The sequence below is a fragment of the Stegastes partitus genome, unplaced genomic scaffold, assembly GCF_000690725.1.
Source record: "Stegastes partitus isolate 25-593 unplaced genomic scaffold, Stegastes_partitus-1.0.2 Scaffold1205, whole genome shotgun sequence".
In the NCBI taxonomy this organism is placed as follows: Eukaryota; Metazoa; Chordata; class Actinopteri; family Pomacentridae; genus Stegastes; species Stegastes partitus.
The window spans coordinates 99,570-125,644 of record NW_007578936.1 but is presented as its reverse complement, the minus strand read 5'-3'; the positions used below and the strand labels follow the sequence as shown (position 1 = coordinate 125,644).

General features: G+C 41.2%; 2 protein-coding genes across 2 annotated transcripts in view; both read left to right on the top strand.

Moving 5' to 3' along the window:
* The window catches only part of cfap299 (cilia and flagella associated protein 299), a 97,218-nt gene extending 85,178 nt beyond the window's left edge, over positions 1 to 12,040 (top strand). Inside the window, exons 5-6 of the mRNA XM_008297281.1 lie at positions 7,798 to 7,927; positions 11,856 to 12,040. Of these exons, the coding sequence (XP_008295503.1) occupies positions 7,798 to 7,927; positions 11,856 to 11,948 (223 nt within the window). The 3' untranslated portion in view covers positions 11,949 to 12,040. The remainder of the gene's footprint in view (positions 1 to 7,797; positions 7,928 to 11,855) is intronic.
* Positions 12,041 to 18,169: 6,129 nt separating this feature from the next.
* Positions 18,170 to 26,075, top strand: part of bmp3 (bone morphogenetic protein 3) — a 19,796-nt gene continuing 11,890 nt past the window's right edge. Inside the window, exons 1-3 of the mRNA XM_008297279.1 lie at positions 18,170 to 18,843; positions 20,305 to 21,224; positions 24,236 to 25,992. Of these exons, the coding sequence (XP_008295501.1) occupies positions 18,567 to 18,843; positions 20,305 to 21,224; positions 24,236 to 24,427 (1,389 nt within the window). The 5' untranslated portion in view covers positions 18,170 to 18,566 and the 3' untranslated portion in view covers positions 24,428 to 25,992. The remainder of the gene's footprint in view (positions 18,844 to 20,304; positions 21,225 to 24,235; positions 25,993 to 26,075) is intronic.

Here is a 26,075-nt window from a genome sequence, read left to right as displayed (position 1 = left end):
ATCCAGGTTCTCACACTTTTACTGGTCCATGTGTCTGGGTGTGGTGCCATCCAGCTGCTGGAGCTCTCTTTGTGACCAAATGTGCACCGACCGTGCAGTTAAGTTACCGTGGCGACCGTTCATATGGGACACCGAAGGGAGGTGGGTCCAATAAACGCGTCCAAGCGACGTATGAACAAAATTCTCGGCGTCACTTCAAAAAAAAAAATCTACACTTTCCGTCAGTCTTTTTCATGTTCAGTGTTAAAGTATCTCACATCTGTCCCATTTCTCCAGCAAAAGTGAGCGGTTCGCCATGGAATAAAAGTGGTTGACCAGAAAAATGTTAATTGTTGTATGGCATCTCGGTATAAATAGTCGCTGAAACACTGTCAGATCTAATTTACAAAGAGAAGAAGGATGCATGTGTCTGAAAAGCAAGTCTCGCACAATATAATTTTCTTCTTGAGTTTTAAAGGGAAAAACCTCAATTTGTATTTCATAATTGGGGCATTGCAGCAATCTATTCTGAACCTGCTTCACTCGGCTCTGTTGGCAACTTGGAAACAAAAAAAAAAGAAGAAGAATAAGCCAGACTTCTCGTCCTATCATACCTTATAATTTTATGCATCAGTGTATTTCCCCACACAGTTTGGACTTTTTCGGAGGCGTCCAGAGTATGTGTGTCTAAGACGAGGAAGATTACTGTGACAGCTGGCAGGAGATGGTCGACAGATAGCCGAAACATCAGACGGTGTCCAGTGACACATTTTCTGAAATCCGTTGTATAACAGCGGCATCAAAATATAGGACCAAAGAGAAGTGGGCGATATAGATCAGATCTGTTTTGTTTGTGTGTTTCTCTCTGACACTGTCATCAAATATTGGGAAAAGTTGGGTTTTGTCATTTTAGCAAGTCAAGCTTCAAATCAAAGTCTGTCAAAACAGTTCTCAATCAAGAGTTTATTCAATCAAGTCCAACACAAGTTCAAACTAATTTGGGTCAAATGTAGATATTTGAGGGAAAAAAGTCCAAGTAGAGTATCAAGCTAACGTCCATCTAGACAAAAATCAAGCCTCTTGTCAAACTTAATCGAGAAGAGTACAGGTGCTTGGTGACAAGTACAAGTCAAGTCTTAAGTCATTTGAATCAATCAAGTCTACAAAAAGTTTGAAAGTAATTTGAATCTAATCTAAAGTTACTCATTTGAGAGAACAAGTGTCCCCAAATACAAGTTCAAATCAAGTCTTNGCGCCTCTCAACACCGAAGAGGCCTTTGTGATTTACGCTGGAAACATTAACTTCAGAATCAGTTGCTGGACTATGTATCCTGCAGCCACTAAAGACAAAAAAAAAAAAAAAAGAAAGAAAGCTGAACGAATACACATGGTAGGTATTTGCTCTTTTGTGATATATATCATCCGCCGCTCCGAGTCCAGCTCCTCTGAGCCCTATAATGAGACTGTTGACATTACCCTGGAAAATGACCGCCTGGAGATAACAATAGAGCTAAGCACGGTAACTATGGAAAGTGAAAGGACACAGTGCACGTGTCAAACAGCCGCGGTAAATGCATAGGGAACCAGGAACCGGCGCTGGGAGCACCGTCATTGTTTCCACCAAATCCAGGTTCTCACACTTTTACTGGTCCATGTGTCTGGGTGTGGTGCCATCCAGCTGCTGGAGCTCTCTTTGTGACCAAATGTGCACCGACCGTGCAGTTAAGTTACCGTGGCGACCGTTCATATGGGACACCGAAGGGAGGTGGGTCCAATAAACGCGTCCAAGCGACGTATGAACAAAATTCTCGGCGTCACTTCAAAAAAAAAAATCTACACTTTCCGTCAGTCTTTTTCATGTTCAGTGTTAAAGTATCTCACATCTGTCCCATTTCTCCAGCAAAAGTGAGCGGTTCGCCATGGAATAAAAGTGGTTGACCAGAAAAATGTTAATTGTTGTATGGCATCTCGGTATAAATAGTCGCTGAAACACTGTCAGATCTAATTTACAAAGAGAAGAAGGATGCATGTGTCTGAAAAGCAAGTCTCGCACAATATAATTTTCTTCTTGAGTTTTAAAGGGAAAAACCTCAATTTGTATTTCATAATTGGGGCATTGCAGCAATCTATTCTGAACCTGCTTCACTCGGCTCTGTTGGCAACTTGGAAACAAAAAAAAAAGAAGAAGAATAAGCCAGACTTCTCGTCCTATCATACCTTATAATTTTATGCATCAGTGTATTTCCCCACACAGTTTGGACTTTTTCGGAGGCGTCCAGAGTATGTGTGTCTAAGACGAGGAAGATTACTGTGACAGCTGGCAGGAGATGGTCGACAGATAGCCGAAACATCAGACGGTGTCCAGTGACACATTTTCTGAAATCCGTTGTATAACAGCGGCATCAAAATATAGGACCAAAGAAAAGTGGGCGATATAGATCAGATCTGTTTTGTTTGTGTGTTTCTCTCTGACACTGTCATCAAATATTGGGAAAAGTTGGGTTTTGTCATTTTAGCAAGTCAAGCTTCAAATCAAAGTCTGTCAAAACAGTTCTCAATCAAGAGTTTATTCAATCAAGTCCAACACAAGTTCAAACTAATTTGGGTCAAATGTAGATATTTGAGGGAAAAAAGTCCAAGTAGAGTATCAAGCTAACGTCCATCTAGACAAAAATCAAGCCTCTTGTCAAACTTAATCGAGAAGAGTACAGGTGCTTGGTGACAAGTACAAGTCAAGTCTTAAGTCATTTGAATCAATCAAGTCTAACACAAGTTTGAAAGTAATTTGAATCTAATCTAAAGTTACTCATTTGAGAGAACAAGTGTCCCCAAATACAAGTTCAAATCAAGTCTTTAGTCAAACTGAGTCCTTGTCCTGTCTGTCACAGCAAATGCAAAGTGTCTGGAGTTCAAAGCGCTTGATGACAAGTCAGACACACGTCTTTTGACTCAGTTAAGTCCCCCCCAAAACAAGTCTTTAGTCAAACTCAATTGAGAAGAGTCCAAGTTCTAAGTCTATCAGAGCAAGTATGAAGTGTCTCAAGTGCCTGATGACGAGTCCAAGACAAGTCACAAGTCCACTGAATCAATGAAGTCGAGCATAAGTTTTAAGTAATTTAGGTCAGACATTTGAGAGAAAAGTTAAAGTCAGGTATCAAACTTACACCCATCAAGACTAGAGCAAATCAAGTCTCTAGTCAAAGTCAGTCGAGATGAGTCCCAGACCTACTTATTTCAGAGCAAGTATGAAAAGTCTGAAGTGCCTGATGACAAGTCCAAGACAAGTCAGATAAATCAATCAAGTTCAACATAAGTTTAAATAGTTTAAGTCAAATCTAAAGTCAGTTATTTTATAGAGAAGTCAAAGTCAACATCCTTTAATACAAGTTCAAACCAGGCCTCTAGTCATACTTAGTTGAGATAAGTCCAAATCTCTAGTCTTTCAGTGCAAGAATGAAGTGTCTCTAGTGCTTGATGGAAAGTTCAAGTCAAGTGACAAGTCTTTCAGTATGCCTTTCAAGTCTAAGAACGTCCTCCTGTGTCTATAGTGTTTACACATAGTTGCGACTTTGCATTCTCATCCGGTATTTCTTCTGTTGCGTTTGTTGACATTTGTTTAGTAATCTTAATTGAATTATCTTTTAGTATTTCCAGCCCTTTAGTCAACATTTGTTGTCTTTAAAGGTGGTCTGCAAATCGAATTTCAGATGTAGGATCTCTGTGTCACAATGCTGAATCTGTGGTGGAGATCACGTCTCTCCTCTTATTCTGAATAACTGTCTTTGGGAGTATGACAAGCAACCAGTCCAGGAAAACATGTTGCCAGGATACCAGCAGTAAAGTCAGAGTTGCTCTGCCGTTATTGGCTGGAATACCTGACTCTTTTCATAGCTATCCCAAATCTGACCATTCTGCAGAAATATGTATTTACATTTCCCAAAATTGCATAGTGGGGGTCTGTGAGTTTTGAAAAAAAGGCCACATGGGTACGTTTCTATATTGCTCGTACTATATGTTTGCTTGTAATTTGTAGCGAGTATGCTTAATATGTTGCAGGCAGAAAATATTTTTACGGCTCGAATGCAAATGGGTATTTGTGAACAGGTTTTATGCGCCACCGGAGATTACCTGCGAAACAGACTCTGCGGAAAACATCTCGACACTCGCCAAACAGCCGAGATATTTCAAAGATCGCAGGGGTGCAACAATGTAAATGAAAACATTTTGAGATGTATTTTACATAACGTGGGTCATTAATAGTTTATATCAGCTGTTAATCATAGATTTGCTCCAGTGAAGCATCGCAGCAAGTGAAATATAACCTGCAGAACGCTGGCCGCACTCCATTATGTTATGGTCCCATATTTACAGCTCGCTGCAGCAGCTTCAGCCCGTTTGACTCCCCAACACAATGCGCCTCTTCTCAGATTTACGCCGAGCCTCCTCCCTGAGGTCCCACTTTGTTGTTGGACCACAAAATGCTGTTGGGGAGCAGCCAAGGCCCACTACAGCAACCCTCACATGACATATGGAGTTGTGTTAGTGAACAACTAATGATGAGAAGCACTGGAAATCATCACTATAGTCTGGAGAATACACCCCGACAAGACACAAGGGTTATTTATCACTTATCACGGGCTGTAATAACACTCAAACCTGTTTGCTTTCCATGTTAAGATAAACTCTTTTCTAAGAACTTTCTTATTAAATTGAAATATAAAGGTTTCAAACACGACAGGCTGTAAAAATAGCTCTATCTTGTATAGCACTTTCCAGAGCAAGGTATCGTGGTGCGTCACAGAAAAAAATATCACATTTCAGAACAACAGGATAACAGCAACAGTCTGTACATCACAAAGAAAATATGTTTTGCCACGTAAATGTGCCTCAAATTAATCTGACGAATCAAAAACAGTCCGAGCACTTGTAGCTCAATCTGGCCTCGTTTAATGTTGCGTTCGACAACAAATTTAAACCAATTTGGTGTCTTTTCATGTCCGTGTTTGGCCCTTCTCAGCTGAAAGACCGAGCTGGATTCAAAACAATGCAGTATTCAACATAATGAGATGTTTTCGACTCCCAACCTGCCTCCTGTTTCACGTCAACAAAGACAGACGATCTGCCAATTTTACGGCTGAAGAATGTCGAGCTGATAGGTTTTTTTTCTTTCTTTCTTCAACGAGCACATTACCTTAAGCGAACTGTGTGAGGCTTCACCTGATCTATAATTTGTATTTTAACCTTAAAGTCGAACATTTTTGACCCCTTGTCACCAAGCTGCACACTGTTGCTCTGCTGCAGAACAGAAAAACCTGAAAGCAGAGCAGGATCCAGTCGGATGCTGTAAATTAATCAGTCGTTTATTTTGGAATTCAAACCATTCTTTGGTTTCACTTGCTTATTAGTCACAGCTTTACTCAAATGCCTGGCTTGGTGAGCTCCAAAACAGCGCCCTGAAGATCAAATTGGAACCAGACTGTTTAAATTCTCCCTCTCGTATAAAAGACACATCACTCTGCAGGTTGCTCTGCTTCCTTCATAACCTGCTGTTGAACATCGATACGATAACGATGGCCATTTAATGCTCCGTAATCCGCAAAGTTTTCTGTCCTCCATGAAACATGCTAAGTCATGACCTCGATGAGGTGTTGTTTTAAAGCCTTCTGCACGCCGTGTGAGCCCGTAAAGGAAAATGTTCCAGAAAAGCAGAAAGCCAGCAGGTCAAATAGCACTGAGTACGAGTATTTTCTTCCTTATAAAAGTCATGCGAAATCTATAATATGTACCTAAACCATTTTTTCCCATTTTTTGTATCAGCTATTATTCAAAGAGCATCTTGACTTTACGTTTCTATACAACTAAACTGCATTCTCAAATGTGGTTTGAAGGTAATGTCATTTTGTGTTTGTAAATAAAGTAGTAGTAAATACTTCCAGTTTTCAATTGCTTTCTAGTTAAGTTCATGCATAAAAAATATATTGCTTGGTTTAGAAAAATGTCATGCTTTGTTGTAGACTTTTACACGTTAGAAGCTTGGTTAAGTTCAGGCACCAAAATGACTTGTTTAGGGTTAAGATCCAACCCTTTCACTACATGTTCGAAGCTTCTTCTTTATTTTCTGGGTTACCAAGGTGACAAGTCCTGCCCCATCTAGTATATAACTGGTTAAAGTGAAATCTATAGTAAAGATACGCTGATTAGAAACAGATTTGTGATATGTTGCAAACAAATGTAATCTGGTTGCTGCTTCATTTGAGATCGCAGTTTAGTTGTAGTTTTGTGGAGACTGGACCGACACAGATTAAAGCCTCAACCACGATAGTGCATTTTAAAACGCACTACATTAATACCTATCGTCCACACAACTTCTTAGGCTTTTGGTTTAAAAACGTAGGGGTTGCATTTCAATCCGGAAAAGCAGAAAATGAAACAACTGACAGCCACATTTGTTTCTAATCGGGTCCAAACATGTCCTTCAATGATTTATAGGTCATTTACTGAAGGAAAACGAAGACATCAGCCGGTAGTTACCTCAACATGGTTCACAAATTATTGTCTCTGCTAGCAGCTGTTGCTCAGTGAAGGAAATGTTTGTACTTGGAGCTCACCATCATTGTTCTTCTTCCGTCATCTTTTCTAGAAGCCACCAACGTCTTGCTTCATGTTTCCACCAACACTTACATGTCCAATAGTGCTGCAATGGTTAGTCGATAAAACACAACTATTAAGTTCATCCTCAACTACTTTTGATTAATTCTCTGATTCCAGCTTCTTAAATGTGAGTATTTCTGGTTTCTTTCCTCGTCTATGACAATAAACTGGGCTTTGAAAAACACTAATAACCAGTTTTCACCGTTTTCTGATATTCTACAGTCCAAACAACACGACAGATTCATCGACAATAGAAATAATCATTAGTTGCAGCCCTAATGCCCTTAATACCTGATTTTGCACAGAGAATATGTCTGCAAAAATGTGAAAATGGTCGTCTGGATGGACATAAAACATATCAGTGTAAATGTAGAATTGCTGCCAGCACCTGAAAAATGCAACTGTGTCCTATTTGTTGATTCTCTGTTGATTTGCAACGAACCCACCAGCTCCATCTTGAAATACCCCGCAACCCAAACTAAAACAGAACACTTTATGCCTTTGAAATTTAAGTTCAAGTCAGTGACTGTTGAGAGCATTTGGACACGACAGAGGACCAGAGGAAAAACAGAACACAACACGAGTGGCTATAAGGCTTTGTTTTCCCGGGTTCGCGCTGCAGTTCATCTAAAAGCTGATCTGTTTTCGGCTATTTTTATTTTACATCAGAAATATCTAACCGTGTCACGGCACTCCCCCACGCTGCCTGAACGCTACAGGCTGCGTCCTTTCATTGAAATACAATGTGTTCCTCTGAAGCAATATGTGTGTGGGCCCAGAAAAGCAAAAAAACAACCCAAAACACAAGGCAGCACAGTCGGTGCAACACAAAACTACTACTCATGGAGTTACCTCGCCGTGTTGGGTAACTTTAAAAACAGCAAAACGTCGCCTTTCCAAAAAACATCTCCCCAAACAGCTTTGCTCCCATAAATTGTTATTATCACAAAAGGGGCTTTCAGACAGCGAGCGGCTGCTGCCAGAACCTCCAGAGTTTCCGATTTGAACGCGATGGCAGCTGTGCCCTCAGAGTTTGTGGAGAAAGTAAAGAAGATCTCCACTTCTGTGCACAAAGACGACGACGCAGCAATAGCCCCACACTGAAAACACCTTGAAATGACTTCACCATCGTCATCTAACAAGTATTTTTGGCACTTTTTCTTCCAGCTACTACAACTGGAAGACACAAGTGTCCACGTCCAACTCCAGCCCCAACTTCGAGGTGATTTACGACGACCCCAACGGCCTTCTCTTCAAGAACAAGAGGGACAAAAAGATTCTCAACGTAGACCCTCTGGTAGGTTGTTGTTGTTGTTTTGTTTTTAGGCCCCGAGGAGACAAATGGTGCAGATAATTTGATCAGGTCACCTGTTACATGGCAGTAAAAAAGTCTCAAGAAAGCAAAAAGACTTTTTTTCCCCCTGCACAGACAACCCAGTCTCCACCAAATTAGCAAACTGCTTTCTCAAATGCATTTTGAGGGAAATGTATCATCTGATGTTTGTTTGATGTATCAGAAATACATTTCTAATCAACATATCTATATATATAGAAACCTAGAAAAATGGAGAAGAAGCTTCAAACATGTAGTGAATGATATATTTTCCAATACTAACCAAGTCATTTTGGTGTGTAAAAGTGTTAAACAAAGCCTGACACTTTCCCAAACCTAAATTACATCGTTTTTGTGACGAAACCAAATCAGGAAGTAAGTGAAAACCGGAATTAAACGACCCTAATTCTGAGACTAATGACCTCTCGCCCATCACTAGACACAAACTCTCTTTCAAATTGGCGTTTTCTACCACGACAAACTATTTCAAAACAAAACTAGGTTCCCTTAAAAGCATATCTAAGAATGCAAGGATGTATTTAATAGCTGATTTTGTTTTCCTTGCAGCTCATTTCATGCCTTTACTTTCTCCAACAGTCTCCAGTTTTATCTGCAAAAAAGGCTGAAACTGTTCTCTTTTCACGTCTCGGCCAAACTTACTAGTTGACATGTTATTTCAAAATAAACCTTTACTATAAGAGAAGCAGTTGGGGAGATAAAGAAATCAGTGGGAAAACTGAAATGACAACAAATGAAACTTAATCCTGAGACTGATGGTTTGTTCTTCCATCGCAGGACATGAGCTCTGCGTCGCTCTTTCAAACTGGCCTTTCCTACCACGACACAGGTCACAAATTATTTCCAAAACAAAATTACGTTGCATTAAAAACACATTTAAAATTACAGTTTAGTTGTGTCAGAGTTTGTGGAGACTGGGTGAATCTTTAAAACTGATTTTGTTGTTCTGGTCAGGGACTTTCATGCCTCCCAAAACTGCACTTTCTCACATCTCTACCAACCTTACCAGCTGACATTTCAGAAGAATCCTTTACTATAAGAGATGTAGTTGGAGAGATAAATCGGTGGGAGGTGGGGAGATATTTGCTTTCCACCTGCACAAAGAGGATCAAGGGGTCGAGACAGGTGCTTCCTCCACGCTGCAGCCTGACGGGGGCCCTGGAAGAATAAAGACCGACAGCCATGTTTTTTTTTTTTCTCTCCAGTTTCCCTTCTTTGCTGGGGGGTAGGGAAGTAGCTGGTGGGGCTCGAACTATTTTGAAATTGCAGACAGAGCTGTGGGGACTGCGTTTTTGAGGCCAAGCGCTAAAATGGCAGCGCAGCGTTGGAGCTGTGGTCGAGCACCGCCCCGACCAGGCCGTCTATTAAAAACACAAGCGAAGGCATAGGAAGCCAGACACAGCAAACCACCCGTGTGCCCAGAAGAAACCCAGCTCGGCTCAGCCCAGATTGGCTCGGCACGGAGCGGCACAGGACCCATCCGGCCTTTAAACCCACCATGAGCTCACTTAGCTGCTCGGGCGGCCACAGATCCGCGGGGGGAATCTTCCAGAATCAAATCGACTCATTTTGGGTGGTTTGTTTGTTTTTCTGCCTTTGTCATGACCGCTTTGTTCAGCTTGAGCCAAAAAAATTTAAAAAGTGGGTTGGGGGTTGTCATATTTCAGTTATGACAGTAGCTAGATTGGCTATAAAAGTAGAAAAAGAACTACTTAGATGATTGGCTTCTTTAAAAATAGATGCTCACCATTAACTAGCATTTCCTCCTTTTTGCTCCTTAATGTATCATGAAGTCTTTTTTTTTTTTATTGCTCTATTTTTATTGACACTCCTTTTGAACTTGCAAAGGATTCCTGCCTCACTTATTAGGACACCCACAAGTGTGTTTGAGGTAAAAGTGTAAATTGAACGTAATGGCTGGCTATGGATCCACTCCCACCAGAAGCTTTTGACACACTTAGTCTTAAATAAATGCTCCCAGCTGGTAGTGGCTTCACATCTTAGCGGTGGGGCTGCGTCAGCGTCGACAGTCACACTAACACGAAACATGTTGGAAAATGAGCCGGTACAGTCACTGTCAAATTATGCTGCACTTGGCCTCCCATTGAATATACCTGCTATTACGAAGAGCGATGTGTTCTGGATGTCTGTGGCTCGGTGTGATTGCTAACATGCTCCCTCTGTGGCAGCTGTCACATTTTAAATCTGCTTTAGGTCATTTTTTTTGAAAATTAACATTAAATCTAATGTTACGATATAATAGGAAAGGTGTTGGTGGCTCCAGTGAGAATTAAAACCAACTCTGTGACTCAATAGTTGGGTATTTATATGCACAATCTGAGATATCGCATTAGAAAATGTTAATAGAAATTCAAATTTCAAAAGAACTTCCTCCTTCCTTGTGCAAAAATTAAAAGTTTTTACACTCACTTCAGGTTTTTTTTTGCACTTCCTGATGGATGGAAACACATTTTCTTTATAGATTGTGACTTAAGGAACAATGTCACATGGCTGATCTGCTGTTTCTATTGTTGTCTTCACCTTCAAACAGCATGAAACATGGCCAACACCAGCTGACATGAGAAAATAATTACAGCTTGACCAACTAAAACAATTCCTGAATACTTGAAACTGAAATTTAGTCGTTTTCTTCTTCTTTGAGTTCTTTTAGCAGTTTGCAAATAACTGATTTTGTTTCCAGCTTCTTGCATGCAGCCAATAGTGCAACTTTCTGACGATACGCAGCCCAGTTTATTCGCTTGAAGCAGCACATAAACTCATTTGACGATTATGTGTAAGCATAGCTAATGTAGTTTTTAGCTTATTTTAGCTCATAGTTTTGGTTCTTCATGCCTGCAGGGAAGCAGGTCCAAACAGAGTAGAAAAACAGCAAGTTCTGAGATCAGTAAAAATCTGAAATGTGTTACAGATGCTCCTTTAACTCGTGTTTCCATATGATTGTCAAGCAAATTTGAAACAAACATTTGAAATGTCGCAAAAAACCCGAAAAGAATTCCTTCCTGTTTCCATTAACTGCTTTGGAGCGTATAAACTAGGCAGCATTGTATCATCACAGGGTGGTGGATTAGACTACTTGGCTGTAATACACAGAACAGAAGACAATGGAAACCAAACCAGTTGTTTGCTACAATTTTTTTTTTTAAAAACAACGTAAAGAAAAAGAAGAAACAAACCAAATTTTGTAATGTACAAGGAGAAAAGTAAACAGTTTCATTACTTCACTACCTAAACATATTAAAAACTTGAAACTGGATTCTTTCCTCCATTCATTTTCAAGTGTTCAGTAAAGTATTTCTGTTCCTTTCAGGTACTAAAGTATTGAAAGTACTCTGTCTCAGGTTTTTTCCAGTACTTGAAATACTTGAAACTGGATATTTTTCTCCATTCAGTTTTACAAAATCAGTTTCACGTATTATCAGTTAGGAAAGTTGTAATTATTCTTTCATGTCAGGTGGTGTCGTCATGTTTCATGCTGTCTGGAGACAAAGACAATGAAAGGAACAGCTGATCCGTCGCGCGAGTTAAATGTTCACAAATCCAAACTTAATTTAAAAAAGTGTTTTCATCCTCCATAAACAGTATTAAGTCTTTTTACAAAGAGTCAAAAATGATCTTTACCTACTGACTTTTTTTGCAAAGTATGGGCCGTTTTTTTTTAAATTTGCTGCTTCTGTTCTACTGTGAAACCTCAAAATGCACATAAAAATATGTTTACAGGCACACAGGCAGACAGGTTTATGTCAATGAAGCCAAAGTGTACATTCACAGTTTGCACTGAGCCTAAATTCACCTTTACAGACAGCACCGTTCAAACAAGCCTGACTAACTCCTCTAACTCTGTGCTGGGTTTCAGTCCGGCTCCGGCGAGGACTCCAGCAGGACATTCCTGCAGTCGGACCTCTACATCCATGCCGTCATCTACGACCACAACATCAGGACGGTCTGAGCTTCAGAGGCTGCTGCCGACACGCTCGTACATATGGCTCGTATTGGAGAGCGCTGGAAGCCTCTAATTTGACCGAGTTGCTGTAGTTGCACCATCATTTACAAACTGTTCCCCTCATATCATGCATGCCATCTGGGTGGAGGTGCTGCAGTAAAGAAAAAAAGAAAGAAATGGCTGTAAACTGAGGATTCCCGGAGGACGAAGCGGACGGACTGGTGTGGCGAAGCTTCACTGCAAATCGCTTGAGATTTTGTGCTTCTTTCAATTTGTTCCATTTAGCGAAGGCCCCGTTTTTTTGGTGCTTCCCCAAGCCGGCAGTCTGAGTTAGGGGCGAGAACCTGCACAAGGACCCCAGGCTGGTCCCAGCGTTCGGCCTGGCATGTTTTGGGCTGTTTGTCTAAACAAATTAAAGGCGTAAGAGCTTTGAAAGATGATGGGGGTTGCTTTTATGTCCTCCCCCAGGCTGCGGTAGCTCCAATTGGACTGGAAGAGTGGGTAATGGGCTTAAAGCATTCCGCATGTTCCCAGATGCAAGGCACACTTTGCAGGACATCAAAGTGCTCTATCATTTACATATTAGTCAGGACATTTCTTTAATGGAAGACGAGACTCTGCGAACCGTCTTCTGTAGTGATTATTAAGGAAGTGCGGAAGACTTTTAGCAACTTGCTCCCTTTTAATTTCTGGATTTGCCTTCGGTATTGAGACACATGGTAGGAATCAGTCTCACCACAAGTCACATTGTCTCTGTCCATAAGGTAACAAATTACAGGGTCTTCTTTGTTATTTGTTCTTAAATTTGTTTTCTGTAGACTCTGCAGATGCGTACTTAAGGGACGGGGGTGCACTTTTTCCATTTGGTCACAAAGAAACATCCATTAAACTGGTCTTTGGAGGCATTTTTGTGCAGTTTTAAACATCGAGTCCACTTATCCGTATGCATGACAAGCTGTCCTAACATTTAATATCTATCTGGAATTAAAATTACAGATGTCAACAACCTCATTTTGGCTGGTCGTAGCTGACTCATCAGAATTTTTCTTCTACATAACATCACTCTCACGACAGAGATATCTGTAATTCAGTTTGATAAATACCCGCAGATATCGCAAACATCACCATGACCAGTCTGAACTGTTGTGCATGACTCTGCTTATGTGAAGCTTCCCAAAGGATGGTGGTCCAACAAGTATTAGAACAGTAAGATGGTTTGAAAATGCCGTAATATAAGACTTTTGGTAAAGATTTGCTAGAAGGCTTCTCTGACATGAAGGTAAAAGTTGTCGTATACAGTTAAAGTTGTGGTTCCATGGTATGTTTGAAAAGCCAGTAAGTCAGAAACGGGTACTGTTGACAAAGCAAAATTCTGGTTTGAGATATCATCACTTTGACTAGTTCAAATGTCATTCAAGATATCCAAAAAGAACAGCATAAATACATTGAACTAACGGGTATCTACAGATATCGCCACCGTTACCCGGCAGAATTCCAGTTCAATAAATCGTCGTCATTCCGAGTTCAAACTTTAGTCGAGATGTCAAAAACGGACAATGTAGGTACCTTGACTGGAGGGGAACTAAAGAGATCTTGAACTGGACTTACAAATAGTGCTCATAATGTAAAAACCCATAGAACTGTCATGAGAAACGCCATAAACACGAGTAGTAAAAGTGGTGTCATTAGTCCTGCAAGAATGACAATGTTAATGTCGGAACTAACAAAACTGAATCACGAATACCTGCTGCACATAAACAGTACAGCTAGTAAATGTTACAACAGCTTTCTATATGTTTTTTGTGCAGTTCCAACCATGTTGGACATCATTCACTTACTGTCCAAAACACTGAATATAAAATACAGTTATGGATGGATGCACTGTTACATAAATGTAGGTTTCTAATCTTATGACATATACTTGTTTGCTTTCAAAGAGTTGGATGAATTTAGGGGGTTTTCTTCTCTGTAGAGGAATTAAAATGCAGCCAAAAGCTGGTTAGCTTAAGTCAGACAACAAGAGTTCCAGTCGAATATATCCACATTTTATCCCTTCGGACTATCGCAGGAGAAATCTGCTCTGGGATCTTGGTGTGAGTTTGGCCCAGATTATTTGGTAATGTGAAGAGTTTACAGATCTGGTCTGATAATAGCTAAAATGTTTAAAATTTAGGAGTTAAAAATGGGATGATCATGCTACCACCGGGAGCAGCAGACGTTCTTGCCTTTGAAGCTAACGTTAGCTACAGATGTTAAACCTGATCTCACTTCCAGTTGTCACCGAGGACTAGATGAACCATGCTAACATCTCCCCAACCATTTTCTCATCCAGACTGGTTAAGTCTTCAATTTTTTTTTTTTTTTTGGTTTATTTTTAGTTGTAATATCAGCAAGTTTTTGTACCACAGTCTCCATTTAGTTTGTGTCTGCTTTCTCATGAAATCTGCCCCCTCTGGCACATTGATCCTGAAAATATTCTTGTAGCATGTGAAGCATCATTATTTTCACTTCTTTTTAGTGTTTAAATATCCGGAATTTGATGGAAGAAGATCTGTGAAGTTTCTTCTTGTGTGTGTGATGCAGCCTGATTTCAAAATCTGTTAAAACTTGAGCTCAGCTATACAGATAATTAGCATCTTACATCAAAGTTGTACTTTTACGAGCGGCTATTCTTGATCGTGCTGCTCTGGTTGTAGTTTAGCATTTATATATTACACACATGAGAGCGGTATCGACTTCCAATCCAACTCTCTGCAAGAAAGCAAACAAGCTTATTTCCCCAAATGTTCATTTGTACTGCAATATTTATCATTCCCTTGTATTTATTTCCCACAGATTTTATTTTTTTTCCCCTGAAAGTCACCCGGTTCAAACTAATTAGTTCGTTCTAACACAAACATCTCGATATTGGAGCAGCTTTCCACCGGCCGCATCTGTTTGTCTGATTTTTGACCGAATTGGACCCCGTTGGCCTCATTGAAACAATATGTGTGGTGACATTTGGGATTCGGGTTCTGGTTCTGTAAAAGCACCGAGGTTTAGGGAATGGGGATCTGGTTTCGAGTTGTCTTTCGTCAATCTCATTCTTTCTTTTTCTTTTCTTTTTTGATATTTAAGTAGATGCAAGCCTGTTTCGGGTTGATGAAGAACAAAGTTGGTAAAACGTGTGATGAAGTAGTAAAAAAAAAAAGCAGCTTGATTGGATGCAGAGGAGGTGCTGTATTAATTTCTCTCCTTTTAGGGTGTGTCTTTGGAGTATTTTTTAAATTATATATATATTTGCAGCTGTTCTTGTCAAATCTGTCCAGAAAAAAAGACAGATTTCTTTTATCTTTTGTAGCTTTGTCTCAACAAAACTAGCTGCACTGATAAAGTTGAGAAGCACAAACGGCATATTTAACCTCAGATTGTTGTGAAAGATGTCCTCCCTACCTGCCCTGCTGTGTGTTTCTGACGTGTTGGTGGTAAAAAACATACCAAAAAATAAAAAAACTGGCCACCCTCATCTTCAGCTGTTTGCAAGCTGCAGTTCATTCACGCGGCCAGGTAATGGAGGTGGCATTCCAAACACCTGCCCATCAAAACGGGGGAAAAAAAGGCAATTTGAAATGCCAGTGGATTGTCAAATAAATGCATCGCTCGTTAAATGCACCGGTTACCTTTTTATAGACGACCAAACCTCAAAGAAATAAATAAATAGAAGCTCAGACAAGATCACATGTACGTGAATAGTAATGATTTCACAATAAAGTCCTGAGGTAAATGGTAATATCCCCCTTCATTTCATTTATTGGGCTTTTAAGCTGTTGGGGTTTTCACTGAAGCGTGGTTTTATTAGTTTGAGGCCTGACTTGCCCCTAATATACACAACATGAGGTAAAGAGGTGGATTCAGACTTGACTGGGCTTCGGATGGCAGAGAACAAGCTCAGCTTATTCTGAGTTTGACGTCTTTGTTTGTAGGTTTGCTTTGCAGTTTCTCACGTTCGAGCAGCAACAGTTGAGCCTCGGATGGATGGAAAGAAATTAGCCAAACTTAAGATGAAGGTGGTGATTAGTTTACAAATAAGCACTGTTTTTTTTGGCATTTTCACAGTGGAAAGAGCGAACAAGAGCCAAGGAGTTACATCCAGTGAAGATCAGAGCTGGTCAGGATTAAAACTCACTGCACCCATGTGGCAGGAACACCGGTATACAACTTTTGACAGCTGTAATCATTTTATTGGGCACCAAATTTACAAGATATTAAGCAGATTGAAACACATTGTTTGGCTGTAGATGGTGAGGATGTTCTTGCATGAACTTACATGCGCTGATCTATTAAGACTAGTGGCAGTGAAGCTGCCCAGAAAATGCATCGATTAAGTCTGAATCAAGTGAAAGCGTTGCCTGGAATGTAAAATGTGAGGTGAAATCCTAAAAAAAAATTGAAGAAGTGCTGTGTAAAAGTTCATTTAGCACTGTTGTTTGGAAAAACTACCATTCACAGTTCATTTTTCAACACAGTACTAAAAATGTCAGCAGAAACTTGCAGTTAAATGACACAACTGTGTGTGTGGTCACTTTCACAATCAGCCTTTTTTTTTTTTTTTTTTTTAAATAGAAAACAGTTGCAGCAACAGTTAAAAGTCTAAATATAAATGTAGTTTAATTCATTCCAACAACTGCACAGTGTTGGAAAGTTTTTAGAATTTAAGACACAAAAACTATGCTGTTGTGCGCTTTCACTTCAAGAATTAGTTTCTCTACTGGAGAAGCTAAAGTTCTTTTCAGTAATCGTATATCAAACATTTCATGAATCACGTTTATGTTGACATCCCTCAGCTTCAATCAGACATGTTTACTGCATGTTTCATAGGATTAGAATGCTTCACAGTAGACTAATCAACAAAAAAACTAAATCTAAACTAATAGCAAACTGTTTCTTTTGCTTTCTCTGATGTTTTGGATTAATATTAGTGCAGTCAAGCGGAAAAAGTCTTTTTCAAATCGCTTCACACAACTGTTTATGTGACTGCTTGCAGACTTGTGCCATGTTGAAAGTGGTACAAAATGTAAGATTTCAGACATTAATTTTGGGACTCTTACACTTTTTAAAAACTCCATTCATGAAGACACCATCTGTCAGACCTTTTTCAGCTGATTTTAAGCTCTCTGACTTTACTAGTTCTCTAAAACGCTTATTGTTGTGACTCTTTTCTGTTTTTGAGGAGCATCAGCAGCATTTTCCACATGTTTAAACCTCCTACACTGATGCTAATCTCACTATGAAGCCATGTCTGCTCCATTAAAAGAAGCTTTATTTGTATTATTCTAAATAGTACAGCGGTTTGTTTCTCTCTTTTTCTGCCTAATGGGCTGCAGGTGTGAAGAAAAGCGCCTGCAGCTGATTTCATTTGGCTCTTCTTCAGCTCTTGTTTATGTTGATGCTCTGCTGCTCATCTCCTCCCAGTTTGAAGGGGTTAAATCCGCGCAGCCTGTTGACTGCTATGAGGGGACATGGCATGCTAATATTATTGCCATCAGATGTCCAAGGGCGGGGAAATGCCCTAATCATTTCCTCCCGAGTGCCCCTGAAAGAGAAACCCAGTGGCGGGGGGCGGAGGGCGCCTGGGTGGGGTGTTTAAACCCCGGCACGATGGGCTGTTTTGGGGGGGAGGCGGGGAACAGTACAGCATCCGGATCGGACCGTGATGGTACAGGATGTATGTGCTTAACTCCATTGAACTAAACTAAATAGGGAAGAAAGCCTTTAATGCTGACAATAAGCCGCTTCATTCAGCGGCGCGGCCCAGACGCACAGCTCTGCGGAGTAGAAATTACGCACGGAGGGGCTGTTCTGAGGCAGCAGTTTGGGCATTGAAATCAGCTCGAAAAATCACTGGAATGTCCTTTTGATAGAGTTTTTTTATTTTTTATTTTTTAAATTATTGTTATTTAGCTTAATTTTTCAGGAATCAACCCACAGAGCGGCTTCCTTCAGCTCCTGATAACGAGATAATTTGTCCCCAGGCTGAATGTGCGTAAAAGTATTTCGAACAGGAAACTCTCTCTCTCCGTCTCTCTCTCTCTCTCTCTCTCCCTCTCTCTCTCTCTCTCTCTCTCGCTCAGTGTGTGTGTGTGTGTGTTGTGTGCATGTGTGTGTGTGTGTAAGAGGAATACCCAGCTGGTCCCACAAGCCCTATAATACCAAGCACAACATGCTTTACCTTCAATGAAAGCTGAGACGGGGGGACGGTTGACTGCTGGTCCTGAAATCAACTCAGAGCTCCGGAGCGTCGGTGTTTTAGCAGCTCGCCTCTCCTGCATCTGCTCTATCACACCTTCTGCTGCGCGCCGGAACCTTTTTTTCTTGGTCATTTACTGACTTTTTACATTTTTTTATTTGAATTTTTATTCTTTATTTTTTGCGCATTCACACCTGCGACTTAATCCAAAGCAGAGAGACAGCTTTCTTGGATAACTTCCCCTTCTTGTTTGTGACTGCTGTCAGAGGTGATGCTATCATTTTGTCACATCCTCAGGTGATGGTATGTCTCTCTGGAGATAGGGGCCACTTTTGGAAACGTGCTAGGTTTTCCACAGCTGTTATTTTTCCTGTTGCTACATTTCCTCTGGTTCCAGCATGGCACTCTACTCTCGGTTTGTGGTCGTGCTGCTTTACGGATGGAGTTATCTGTGCGTTGGATACTGCGCGATGCTGAAAACGGACAATTTCCCCGAGAAGCGAAAGGTGGATTTTACGCATTCAGTGGATAAAAAGTACACGACGAAGGAAGACCAGGACGCGCTTTTACAGGATACAATGACGGAGCACATGCAGATGCTTTACGCGAAGTACAACCGGGCTGGATTTCCCTTCAAGGACGGCAACACTGTTCGCAGCTTCAAAGCGCACTGGGGTACGTATCCAAACTTTTACGCACTGACTTTTAGGGGTTTAGGAAAGGTAATGAGTGCATATCTTATTGTCTGACGTTTGGAAATGTAAAGTTTATCTGGAAACTGTTTTGGTGAGCTTGAATTATGTGCACATTAATAGTGCAGCACGCTGAGAGTGCACAGAGAGTGTGCGCAATTTCGTCAAATTCGAAAAATTCTAATTATTTGCGCAATAAAAACGTCTACAATGTTGTTTTAGGTTTAAATAATCGCCAAAACTCGTACAAATTGGTGCCATCCATGCGCTGGTTTACGCAGCCGAAACTGAAATCCACCTGTTGATCCAGTCGTGGAAACGGGATCAACCTGTTGCCGCTTCCTCGTGCCAGGAGGAGAGATTCGCATCAGATCGTTGCATGCGACTGAACATCGTTTTTGGCGAAACAATTGTTTTCACACCTTCAGATTTTACTGTCAGATAGTCCGCATAGATTCTCCCTCGAGCCAGGATCTGGCAGCTGCCCAGCCTGCCTGAGCTGCTGCACGACTGGAGAGTTTCCACCGCGCAGAGCTTCTGCATTTAAGGAGCTTTTATTAGTTTCGGTGCGCAGGGAATTTTATACTAACTTGGATCTTATAAGCTCTGAGCTGCTTACAGGCTGCGCGGTGTTATGATCACTTGGACGTGGATCTATTAGACACAACCAGCTTCCACTTGGGGTCAGGCTTTGTTAGATTATACTGCCTCCTGTCGCCTGGTTGCTGTATGTTGGAGCATGTAAAGGGCAAGTTCACACAAATTACAAGCATATTTTCCTCATTTATTCCCACAGATCTCTGGTCATGCAGGTAGTTTTGGTTTTATTTAACTGGATTTTGACATATTTAGAGATTCCTGCTGAAGTACTCAGATATTTTAATAAATGTTGTAAAAAAATAAATTAAAAAGCAAGGTCTGCTTGGAAAATATAATAATGTGGAACAGTAAAGGTGTTCTTGGGGTTTCTATGTTTCTAAGCATAAAGTTTGATGCAAATAGGGAACATTAAGATATGAGATGTCTGGACGTGTAGCAGGTGGAGTTAAACTTTACCCTGCATGCTTTTAAGGTTTTGGGTTTTGTTTTTGTTTTTTAGTTTTTTGTTTGGGAGGGGAGGGTGTATTTGCATTCATCTATTTTCTCTGGATGATGCACAAACCTTACGCCGACTTTTTGTTGAAACTAATGTACCCCAAAGAGGACTTTTAAAAATGTGTAATTGTTGTGGATTATACACAGTCACAGGGGTTTTTCAGTAACATTTTGAGTGCTTTCACAGCTCCAGATCAAATTCCATTGCATCAAGGTGGAAGTAAATCAAACCAAGAGTATTTGCGTGGCTGACAACATGTTGGATCTCGACAGAGACACATGCTAGTTATTATCATTATCACGTCAGTGTGTTGCATTGTGCAAATAACATTATTTCTCATATACACAGGTACGATAAACAAGAAGCAGCTGCAGATTTTCAACCTCACCTCCCTCACCAAGTCGGAAGACGTTCTGTCAGCAACCCTTCATTACTACATCGGAGACCTCCAGAACAGCACCGGCGGCTGCTCCAGGTCCAAAAGCTGTTCCCGCCACGGCCCCCGCAGGCACAGCCACATCCACATGGTCATCTGGAGCTTCGGCTCCGTGGACAACAAGCTCAGGACTCTGGGACACTTTCGGATCAACGTGTCCACCCTCTACAGGGACTTCATATCCTGGCAGTGGAAGGACGTAACTCGCGTGGTCAACCAGGCCAAGCACCATGACGAGCTGCTCATCGGGATCGAGGTGGCCTCTCAGGGGCCCCAGCCATGGAAGAAGCTCCTGTCGGACCGCTCGCCCTACATCCTGGTCTACGCCAACGACTCGGCCATTTCAGAACCAGAAAGCGTGGTGGCCACCCTCCAGAGACACCACTCAGTGGGAGGCGAGGGTTCCGTTTCTTTCCACAAACTGGGTCTGCGAGAGCGAAACAGCACCGAGCAGGAGCAGCCACAGCCCAGACACAAGCGCTCGGTGAACGTTCTCCTCCCGCTGCAGAACAACGAGCTCCCCGGACCCGAGTATCCGTACGAGACCACCGGCTGGGACGAGACGAGTCCGTACGAACCCTTTGAGAACAAGCAGGCCCGCCGGCCGCGCAAAAAGACTCGCAAGAACCAGCGGCACAAGATGCCCCTGCTGCAGTTCGACGAGCAGACGATTAAAAAGGCGCGAAAGAAGCAGTGGAACGAGCCAAGGAACTGCGCTCGGAGATACCTGAAAGTGGACTTTGCCGACATCGGATGGAGTGAATGGATTATATCACCCAAATCATTTGACGCCTACTACTGCTCAGGGTCCTGCCAGTTCCCCATGCCGAAGGTGAGACTCAGTAGTGGCCATTGAGGTGTTTCCAGACCCCAAAAGAGGTTTCAAGACATATCTGTAGGGTTTCAAGATAAAAGGAAAGTAGCTAAACCAATAGTTCAACACAAAACTATGTCGAGATTCCTCTAGATTTTCCACCAATATTACTGGTTTTTCTCAGGAACTGATGGATTATTTCACTTTTACAGGCTGCTAATGTGCCATTTGTAGCACTGGGATACAAAAAAAACAAAAATTTCGCTTTAATTTTAAGGATCTCAGGCCAACATTGTGTGATAGGGTTTCATCCAGCACACCTTTCAACCTGGTTTTGTGCCTTCTCTACTGGTGTTGGACATACTTGTACATCTCAGCACCATCTTGTGGTTCAGTCATCCACATTTTTCATCATGTTTAGATAATATATTTGTCTCCATGCAAGCGTTTCAGACAGTGACAGCTGATAACAACCATCATGGTACAGCGGATTGTAGGTTCTGTAACCGCACATAACAGACTATACGTATCGGTTTAACCTGCAAACACTGAGCGTTTTTTTTCATGCAGCGTGGTGCCCATTATGTAAATCAAACAGGCTATCAGTGCATCTATCGGCCCCTTGTTTACTGCTTTTACTGCTCTGTGTTGTATTAAGTTGAGCAACATTAACATCAGAAGCTCCTGAAATCTGTCTGCCTTATATTATAGATGATAATGGCAAACTTAAACTCTCAGCATAATCTGGTTACAGAGGTTGCACTGCTAGAAGATCTTCTGTCTTCTGCAGGAATAAAGAAGATGTGCATCAGAGCTAAATGTAGGTAGTTTGGTATGAAAACAAAGGTTAGTACAAAGTAAAGTCTGACTGTACCAAACACGAAACACTGGAGTGGTTGAACTACAGGTGATGTAATCTGGATGGTTCTGAAAGAAAATATTCAACATTCTCAGGAGCAGGTGTCTCACGTTAACATCAGAAGTCAGTAAAACTTCACAACCTCACTCAAGAAAAACCAACCAGGACGCTGCAGGAATCATCTTGAAAGCTTATGCAGCCTCGTTTTAACACATCTGACAGATCAGACGAATAAGTACCGAGACTTAAACATCAGCTCGTAGCTCGTGGCACCGGTGACAAGATAACATCACAGGTATTTTAAACATGGCCGGAATGCACGAGCTCCCTCCACTTAATTCATTACCTCGGAGTCGCCGGTCTTTGTAGTCGGATGTAATTAGTCCCAGAAGTAGAGCCCGAGGCCTTGAAGGCGACCGCCTCCCTCTCCTGCAGGGTTCTGCTCAGCCAGTCAGGCCTGTGATCCTCTGCTGTCGCTCCTCCTTTGTCAGGGTGAAGTTTTTAGAAGATGCTAAATAGCTGCTATTCAAAGGAGCTCTGACTGTGGTCTTTTTTGACGTGCGGGAAAAGTCCTGTCGCATGAAGCAGCTGATTCGTCAGATGATGCACCAACAGCTGCTTTTCAGTTCAACAATGATCTGTTAACTCTGCGTTACATTTGCTATCTTCATAAAGTACCAATGAGAGTTGGTTTCTGTGTGTGATCCAAAACACAACGAGCTTTGTAAAATATGGAAAAATCGTGTTTCTATTGGTCATTTTTTGTTTAATTTAATCTTATTTTCAAGATGAGTCCAACACTTTGTTGCTGTACTCGGATGAGAACGTTTCTACAAACAGAGCTGTCAACTGATCATGGATAATTGGTTTAAGTAAATATTTAAAGGACAAAAAACTCTAAATTCTACGATGCCAGCTTGGTAAAATTTCAATGTTTTATGGTTTCTTTCCTCCTCTGTGACAGTAAACTGAATGTCTTCAGGTTGTCAATAAAACAAGACATTTGCGGACGTCATACAAAACATCTCGACAAATCAATGGACAATGGAAACAATCATTAATTGTAGCTCTAATATGTCTGAAAATGGATTGTCGGGAGAGGTTATTAGTTTTAAAACTTCTCAAATGTGAATGTTTTCTGGTTTCTGACTGAATAACAATTTGGGTTGTACACAAAAGTCTTGGGTTTCGAGAAACACTGATCGACACTTTTCACCATTTTCTGACATTTTACACACCAATAGCTCATAAAGTTATCAAGAAAATAATAAATCTTTATGTCAGTCAACAGTAAAAATACAAATTCTTTGCAACAAAGTCAGACGAGGCAGGAAATGAGACACAACAGATCATCTAAACTACTTTTTTTTGCAGGTTAAACCAAACGTAACTGCTCCTGAAATGCCATCAATAAGTCTCCATTACGTAAGAAAACTACGAGCATGTGCACAACTTTAGCAAACACCATACGTCATTGTTCAAATTTAGGACATTTTGTGTATTTATTTTATGTCTTAGTTTCTTTTCCTCTGTCAAATAACTTTATGACAAGAAAAAAAACACTTTCCTGCTGTCTGCTTGTGCTTTTTTCTCCATGACACTTCTTTCTACTGATGCTACTTTCTGTGATTTCTATCAATTAAAGCTGGAGTAGGTTATGTTGTTTTGGCGTCACTGGGGGAAAAAACCCATACTAGCCTTTCAGCAGATTGTAGTTTAGGTGGTCTGAGAGAAAACTAGACTTCTGCACCTCCTCTGAGCAACATTTTCAAGCTTTATGTATCTTTAAATTCAGCCATCTTGGCCAATTGCAGCACTTTTTAGAGACTAGATCAGGCAGAACACGTAGCGCTAAAGTCAGCAGTGAGAGCAGGGTTTGGTGGTGCAGTGGGTTAGATGGAGGACTTGGTTGAGGTTGTTGGGGGGACTGTTCTAGATTTCTACCCACTGCTGCTTTAACTTGAGTTTTAGCAAGATGAACGATAGATAAAACTAGAAAAATATGACTGAAAATTGTAAGAAACATTTCCCTAAAGTGCATCTAGAAAGACAGACATGCAGCAATGCAGCAAAACAATCCAGTTCTAGAAGGAGATAAGGAATTGATGGTGCTTTCCAAACAGCTATTGCTTTTAAATTGACTTTTTTGTCGTTTTTGTGTCCCTCTAAGGCTCTGAAGCCGTCTAACCACGCCACCATCCAGAGCATAGTTCGGGCGGTGGGCGTCGTCCCCGGCATCCCCGAGCCGTGCTGCGTCCCCGAGAAGATGTCCTCCCTCAGCATCCTCTTCTTCGACGAGGACAAGAACGTGGTGCTCAAGGTCTACCCCAACATGACTGTAGACTCCTGCGCCTGCAGATAGTTTCCCTTCTCCTTTCTACGCCTCATATCGTATAGTTAAAAAAACCCAAAAACACACAAAAACAACATGTGCAGCCAAAAAAGACTCAAAGTCTCTCCTCCTGCTTCTTCAGTCTCGCTCAGAACATCCATCGGACTTCCCTCTGTTGCGTTGGAGGAGAGTGACTGGCTGCTGTTCCAGGCGAAGAGGAGTTCGGTCCGTTCACGGGAAGAAGAAAAAAAACGGACCGCGTGAGTCGTTATTATTATCCTCGTGGAAGATTACTGGAACGGAAAAGTCAAATCTCCACATGCAAACCGGCACCACTGTTAATCTACGTATTTATCATGGCTGCTCAGTTATCCGTTTGGGGCGATAGCAGGGTGGATCACAAACTCACTGTCAAGCTACACAAACACCAACTGAGGCAGAAAACAAACAAACACAAAAAAAAAAAAACTGAAGGAAAATTTTCACTTTTCAGGAAAAAATAAATAAATCTCAGCTCGAACTGATGCCTTCTTCATAGCTTGAAGTTGTCTTTACCACAAGGTCACCTCTGCTCGCACTTGCATGGTTTTTGTTACTATGTGTAAGTATTTATGTCCGTACTATCACTGTGTTTATTCGCTATACGAGAAAAGTTATTGTATAATTATTGGCTTGGCTGCTATAGAGGGTTATATTAGATTCCAAAGCCAGAATTGTGACGTAGACGGTTAGTTTTTTTTGGATATTTCTGTTTAGATTGTTGCTCGGAATCCACATTTTGAGAGCCGGTTGTACGCGGAAGAATGTGGTCTTCGATTGCGGCTGAAGTTTTTGAGGAGAGCCACTCTACCATTTTGCTCAAACATAAAGGGATAAAGCGTATGAAAAGGAGAAACTACTCCGTTGAACCAAGGCTGCCACCAACAAGTGTAAAACAACGGGACTCCAGAAGCGACTAGATGCTTGTGGGGATATTTAAAACACTTTCTGGATGTAATAAGTCAAGCACATGGTGGCAGACAGTTAACTCTAGTGGTTTCACTGAGGCTGAAATCAGACTGAACTTGTTTTTGGGCATTTTGTAAGTTCAGATCATGTTGCTATCACATAATGTTCAAAATCATATGTCGTATTCACAGTGTGGACTGACGTTTATGAAGAAAAACCATTTACAAACTGCCCGAATGCTTCTAGAAATCTGCTTTTATCGACAAAGAGATTAGAATAATCAGTATGGAGTCGATACACACTGCTGGTCTGGAATCAGTTTTGCTTCACGCATCCTTCAGGCTCATCGTTTTTGGTTGAAGCTCTGGGTTGAAACGGGTAACATATTAAAGGAAAAACATCCAACAGAAAGTGTCTTCATAAGGTGTTGCACTGTCACATTTCGCCAGAGCAGCTTCTGTTCAACTTAGCATTGCTTCTCCAAGTTTCTCCAGAAGAGATGGAACATCATTTTTACAGGAAAATAAAAGACCTCATTTGGTGTTTTGATGGTGGTGGTCCAAAATCTCCCATCAGCTGGGTTGAGATCTGGTGATTTACATCATTTTTATCACATTTTTGGGGTAACTTTGGGTGTCCACAACCAGGTTTTCCAGTTCTTGAGGTGTTCCCAGGCCAGATGAGATATGTACATTGAAAACCTCCAAAGGAAGCATCCATCACAAAATCG